Source organism: Otolemur garnettii, unplaced genomic scaffold (assembly GCF_000181295.1).
Source record: "Otolemur garnettii isolate 467f Iridium unplaced genomic scaffold, OtoGar3 scaffold00178, whole genome shotgun sequence".
NCBI classification, from domain to species: Eukaryota; Metazoa; Chordata; class Mammalia; order Primates; family Galagidae; genus Otolemur; species Otolemur garnettii.
Genome location: NW_003852573.1, coordinates 950753 through 957949, shown reverse-complemented (window position 1 = coordinate 957949; position 7197 = coordinate 950753). Strand labels below are relative to the sequence as shown.

Genomic DNA, 7197 nt, shown 5'->3' with positions numbered 1-7197 from the left:
ATGAAACAAGAACAAGCCTATACAAACCCACACAGGGGACAAAAGACAAGAAGGAAAATGTGATCAAATGTTTGTGTCCGGGGAGTAAAATCATGAGTCATTTGATAACCTCTGTTTTTCCATATTTCCCATATTTTCTAAAAATACACAGATGTTGCTTTTTAGTGAGAAAAACAATGTATGGAACTATATATGAGATAAAGCAATCAGCAGTTAATTTGATCCATGAGGGTCTTTTAAGGCTATTTACAAAACAAAAAACAAAAAAAAAAACAAAACCACTGACGAGAATTTCTACTTGTCTAAGACGTCAGCAGTCCCCAGGGGTGAGGAGGACACTCAGACCAAGAGACTCACATGGGCGAAAGCACTGAAACCAGCTAGTTTCTACTCATCTGCTCTCCTCCTACTGTGTTTTTCAAGCCACCAAGAAATGTGCACAAAAAGGAAACATTTACTTCCCACCAACATCCATAACTGATGTTGACTGTACCCCCAAAATGATAAGTTCTGGGCACTTGCCAGGTCCACAAAAGATTAGACGTGCATTTGTATTTTTTTGGAACTGCATTTTAAGCACACTTGTTTAAAGGGTTGCCTAATTAATCATTCTCAGAAGGTAAGCTTTTGTTAAGACAGGGCTACTAACCTGAGTTAGTCCCGTAAGTCCAGATTTTGAAATGTATGTTTAAAACAAAGCACCACTAGTGAGAGCGAGAAAAATTAAGACAGCTTAACAACAGCAAAAAAGAACTTTTGAAATGCCACAACGTTCATAAAATCACTTAACGTTTTATCTTGTTGGACCCTGGGCACAGTCCCGTGAGAAAGGCAGAGAAGCTGTTACAAGTTATAAATAATGAAACTCCAAGTCAGAGTTAAGTGGCCGCCTCCAGCTTCAAGACTGGGAGGAGACAGGGAACAACAGAAGACACTAGAACCCAGGCCATCGGCCCACTTTCCTTGTCGTGCTCCTTCCCACCACCGTGCTGACCCAGGCACGTGAATTCCGTGTGCAGTCACCCGATCAACAGAGGAGTGAAGGAATAAACAAATGAAAGTTGTCAACAGGAGTTTTAGTCCCACAGTGACTGAAGAAAGATTATCCAAAACTTTCCAAGATTGTGCAAGGAATGTTAATGGGGTGAAGGTAAAGAAATAAAAAAGAGCCACAGAAAAACCGACTGGCTAGTGTCGTATGCCGTTCAGAGAGCTGCTGGCCTCACCAGCTGGGATATGTGGGGGACCTGTATGCCATGAAGCCTCGTGGGACCCTGCCCATGCCCATTCCTTCCTCTAACTACATTCCATCTCCACCGGCACATTCGCTCCCTCAGCATCTGCAGAGAACTGGCCAGAGTCTCGTGTCTGGGTGCACGGAAACACTATCCTTCCCCTTCAAGAATGTACACCCTCATCTGCAAAACCAGACACAGCAAGCAGTGGATAGCCAGCTGCTTCATGTAGAGGGAACACAAACACCCTTATTCAGCACAGAGCCTGGGACCAGTGAAGCAGTCACTACAACTCATTGATTTCATCTGAGGAATCTCAGAAAGAAAACACCTGGCATCAGAGAGGGGTTGTACACAGACCTAGGAACTGCACCAGAGGGAGGTCTAAGCCATACTTTGAAAGAGAACTTGGTGGACAGGGATGAGGAGGTTGGTTCCGAGAGACAGCGCAGAAATGTGAACATGTGTCAAGGGAAAAACAAGCCGATTACCCAGGGCTTCCCCGTAAGCACTGTCTGAGAATCAGGATAGGGAAGAAGGTGGGTGAAGACAGAAGACAGCCGTGGCTCTGCCCTGGGCACAAGGTCCCCCATGTTTTCAGAACCATGAGTCTCTTAGGCTGACTATTCTCGGAAGTTGACTGCCCCTGAAGCTGAAGGCACTCTACTGTCCAGAGCCTGGGAACAGACCCTGGCGCTGGGGCCCTGGACTGGTATTCTTTCTGCTATGCACTTCTACACCAGAGGAAAACGCCCACTTCTGAATGGTTGAGAGCTCCACACAGACTACCCCTTGCAACCACAAGCCAGATGGCTTCCCTGGTAGCTTTGATGAAAAGCCAGATTCTCCAACTTGAAAATGTAAAAGCTGCGATAGAGGGAAGCCAGAACGAGCCTGAGATGAGCAGGGCTAACTCATTTCAGTTAACAAAGATAGGCCCAGATGGCCCAGGAGCTGCTGCACGCAGCCCAGGAGGTGATCGGAGAACATACAAAGGAGTAAAAAACACAGTGTGGGGAGAGTTCACGATGGGTCAGTGGGCTCAGCAACCCACACCAACTCCTGAACCCGGACACAGTCTCTCTGCCATCCACTGTCCCTTGGGCCAAATCTGGTATCCATTCACAAAACAAAAATGTACTATTACTGTGACTAAGAAAAAAATAAAGCTAAGAAGGTAAATGCCTATAAAAGAAAATTGTACTAATGCAAACAAAAGCCATAAAAAGTAGGGTTTGAGCCCAATGTCCTCCCCCATTAGCACAAACAATTGACAGGTAGTTGAGCTGGTGGGAATGTCTTTGGGTTCACAAAAAACGAAAGCTTGGTCTGTGGCCTTTGGGGCAAAATGTTTTGTTTTTACCTTCTACATTCAAAGAGTTTCCAGTGGATTATGTCAGTAGATAATAAATAAGTCTTTCACCTATGTAGGACTTATCAATGTCTTTCAATAGATTGCCAATTTCCTCTTAAACATTCTGCACACATCTTATTAGGCTTATTCCCAGAACATTATTTATTTATTATTATTATCATTTAAATACCCACATTTTCTTACTGTTTGGTTGTTGATTATACATATGCAATGGACTCATACAGATTGACCTATATCCACCATCCTTGCTAAGCTCCTCTCAGCTCAAAAGAATTGTCACTTTATTTTCTATGCAGATAAGTCTATCATTTGCAGTAATGACAGTTTTGTTTCTTCCTTACCAAATTGTACACCTTTTATTTCTTTTTCTTCTTTTACAATGTTGGTTAATAAAAATGGTAAGAGCAAAAAATAAATAAGTCTGTTGCATTAACTAAGAAGAAAAACACCTGCCTTTCCATCACAGGGCCATTGTGGGCACTGGAGGAGATGAGAAATGTGTGTGTCCCCTACAAACTGTGAAGTGCTCTCCAGATGATGTTTATTAAATGCCTTGTAGCCTATTCATTTCTTTTCCCTTTGTTTCTGCCCCTCTGGTCCTGTAACATCTGGCACCCACCACACCTACTTAAACTGGGAGAAAAAGTACAGGGTTAGCCTTGAGCAACCTCCTGTGTCTCCGTCAGAGACAAGAAGCAAGATTGCAGAATGCCCCACCAGGGTTCTTATGTGTCAACCCTGTATGGCCACTAGGGGGAGCCCCATCATGGTTCTATGATCTCTCTTGTCAGGAAACAGAGGCATCTGCAGAGATAAGGGCAAAGCTGAAGGAGCTTTCCCCTCCCAGGGGTAACAGAAAGCTACTTACCTTAACTTCCTCCACCTCTTGCAGCCTCAGTGTGGAAAGCAAGAGGAGAGAACAGAGCCACGACAGGATCAGCGACCGGAACTGGGCCACACAGAAGGAGATGAAGGTGTGGAGCAGGACCATGGCCACACCCGGGGTCCCCAGCACACACCAGCAGGCCCACATTCCATAGACCATGAGAATCCAGGGTCTGTGCTGCAGAGACGCACAGGGAGAGGGGGAGGGAGGAAAAGAGAGAGAATTGAGTTCACGGGCTTTGCTGTTAAAGGTTCTATGTGTAAGAAGATAATGTTTAGTAATCTGATAAGCAAACTCACTATCCTGAGAATGTATCACACAGGCAACCAAGATTCAGAAGGGCCTTGCACATTAACCCCCAGAAGGCCATCAGATCCACCAGAGGCAGGTAATCATTTTCCCACCTTCAACCAAAACCACCCAGACCCCTGGGTCCCACAGCAATATGATACGAATTAAGCTGACTTTTCAACAGGTACTATGGAAGCCAGAAGACAGTTGGAAAAACTGCCAACCTGGGATACCACACCCTGCATACACTATCCTTCAGAAGAGGGTGGAAGAAAATATTAGTACACATTTCTAGGGAGTTGTACAGAAAAAACCAGGCCATCCAAACCACAAAAGGCTTTCCAAAGTCTAAGCCAGACTTAACAATAATTATGTGATTACATTTGTAGCATATTGTTTCTGCATTTACATCACAGAAAAGTTGTATCATACTTGCTTAATGGTAAATTAAACCTCTGAATAGTCTGATACATATATTTTCATTTTAGAAGAATCAAAATATTTTTCTAATTATCAATTTATAATTATTACATTGAATAACTACATAGGTGAATTAACATGTTTTTGCTTTTATGATAGGCTTTTAGTTATATCTGGCTAGTACATCTTTATTTAAAAACTGTAATAATGTTTTAACATTGAAGTGCAAGATATCGTCATGGTTTAACAATTCAAGCTTTGAAGTCCAATAGCCTAAATTCAAATGCTGGTGTTTCCGTTAATCACCTCTGTATCCCTAGGCAAATTATTTAATCTCTCTGTTCCTTAGTTTCTTCATACATAAGTTGAGATGATAATAGTACCTACTTCATGAGGTAATTATGAAAAGTAAATAATTTAACGCATGTAAAATGCTTAGAACAGCGTCTGCATATATCGTAAGAAATCTACAATACCAATTGTTACTCCTACAGGGAAATAATGCCTCATGACTGTGCATTTTACTATGTGGTTCCCAGAAATACGCAAAGTTGAAAAGTGGGGACTGCCTGGATTTAGGTCCTCTTGTGAAAACACAAAGCTTTCTCAAAGGGAGAGGTAGATATGGCTTGTGAATTGTAGATCCCATCCTTCGGTGCTGACTCTCCAAAATATCACCTGAATGCTGTTCTTTTCCAAACCCACACTTCAGCCCAAGTGATAGCATTTTAAATGTGAGATGAGGTCAGCCATTTGTAAGCTCCAAGAAAACCGGAGAAATTTGACATTCATTTTCACTATTTTTCCATCCCTCTACCCACAGATAATAGCCACATAAATTTGCCTCCAACTTCCCCCAACACTCACCTCTGAGTAGAGTCCAATTACAAGAACAAGAACAGCAAAGACTTTGTTCTCTCAGGTTAACATGAGGGTACACAAGATTAGGTTCCAATGCTTGGGTCTGTTAGGTGAGGTCCCTGCTGTAGTTGTGTCCCTCCCCCAGAAGATGTCCCTTACATTGTGCCCATTAGGTGGGAGCACACCAATCCCCCTCCTTTCTCCCCTCTTCCCTCTCCCTTCCAAAGACCATTTTTAAGAGGTTTTTTTTTTTTTCCAACAAGTTGTACAGCATTTACCACTGGAATTCATTTTCATGCGTGTGTGGCTATGTACCTAGACACAGTTCCATTTTTTATTAAGTGCTATTTGATCCATTTGGAAAAAGCCTGTTTGCTGGGATTCATTTGGGAACTTAACCACAGACTGAAGCTGCTTCAACTTGGAAAAGGCTAAGAGAACCTTCAGGAAATACTTGATGGTGCTGTGTAAACCCCATCTACTTGAGAGAGTCTATGATGAATTTAACAGAGGTCTCCAAGGCCACCTCGGGGCAGACAATTTTTCCCATATTCTCATCCCCCATGGTTTCCCTCCTGCCAAACAGTCCAGGCAGACAACACTTAATACTGTCCTAAGACATCACAGACACTGCTCTCACACAACACTCGTGTTGTCCACAAACTTTAGTATCAGCAATTTATTCTCCCCAAGGAGTACAGGCAATTCTACTATATGTGTCTATAGCACGCAGGTAATGAAAAATAAAAGATGTGGATAATACTAGAAGTATCCTCTACACAAAACAGTTGGATAAATTAGAACCTCGATGAAATAATGATTTCCCTACTTCATCTATAAAAATGCCATTAGAATCCCATTCCTAAGATACTATTAAAATCCTAAGACCAGGACCAGCCTCCCACACCTTGTTCTCCAACTGATGGCAAGGCAGTCCCCACTGTAGCTGGAACCCTTGCACACACTGTCCCCAGCCACCACCCCTCTCACACACATATGAGAGCAGTATGGAGAGGTCTAAGCATCACAGCATTGCACTGCCCAGGAGGGCAAGCGGCAGCAGGAGAGCTTTATTTCTAAGTGCTTCAAAGACCAATTTCACTTGCAGAGGCCTAAAGACAGCCCTGTCCCACCTGTCTCTACTCCAAAGGTGTTTGTGTCTAATTTATCAAACTTTTGTTTACCTCTTAAGTGAAAAAGCTTATAATTAGTGTTAAGGCTCTGACATCAACTAGGCCAGAAACTTTTTTAGCTTAAAAAGAAAAAAAAAGTGTTATGTTTTATTCTACAACAACACTTCTGACTCATTTCTAGAAAGGCTTTAAAATCATCTTCCAAGTTTTTAGGGTGATCTGAACAGATAGACAAGGTTTGATCACACATATACTCTATGTCAAACTCAAGTTTTAAAACCCCACCTGAAAGTCAAAATAGCCCAGTTCAAATGGTTCAAATGATGATTACAATTGGGAATTATTAGTCACTTGAAAGAAGGCACAAAGAATCACGTTGAACAAATAAAACACAACCTTAATGTCAGGCTACGATAGTTCTAATTTAGAAATTTAGATTCTAATTACATACAACTTTTATACAATGCTCTTTTTCTAACTGAATTTTTATTGAGATAGTTGTATGCACATGCAGTTATAACAAATAATAACTATAAACCTACCAGTCGGGAAGGCCTCTTGAGGTGGGAAGATCTCTTGAGCTCAGGAGTTTAAGACCAGCCTGAGCAAGAGTGAGACCCTGTCTCTACAAATAAAATAGAAAAAAATAGCTGGGTATTGTGGTGGAAGCCTGCAGTCCCAGCTACTGGGGAGGCTGAGGCAGGAGGATTGCTTGAGCCCAGGAGTTTGAGGTTACTGTGAGCTATGAAGACATCACCGCACTCTGGCCTAGGGTGACAGAGTGAGACTGTCAGGAAGGAAGGAAGAAGAAAGGGAAGAGGGAGGAAAGAGAAAGAGAGGAGGGAGGAAGGAGAAAGAGAAGAGGAGAAAGGGAGGGTAAAGGGAGGGAAGAAACAAAGGAGAAAAGGAAGGGAAGGAAAGAAAAATAAATAGAGAAAGGTCCCTTGTACACTTTACCCAGTTTCCCCCAACAGTGACATTTATGAAACCATGCGT

At 42.5% G+C, this 7197-nt stretch overlaps 1 protein-coding gene across 2 annotated transcripts in view; it reads right to left on the bottom strand.

The window, feature by feature from the left end:
• The window catches only part of HHAT (hedgehog acyltransferase), a 333401-nt gene that overhangs the window by 262316 nt on the left and 63888 nt on the right, over positions 1–7197 (bottom strand). For both annotated transcript variants that reach the window (XM_012811853.2, XM_012811851.2), the window contains one exon: positions 3479–3673. In XM_012811853.2, the coding sequence (XP_012667307.2) occupies positions 3479–3673 (195 nt within the window). The remainder of the gene's footprint in view (positions 1–3478; positions 3674–7197) is intronic.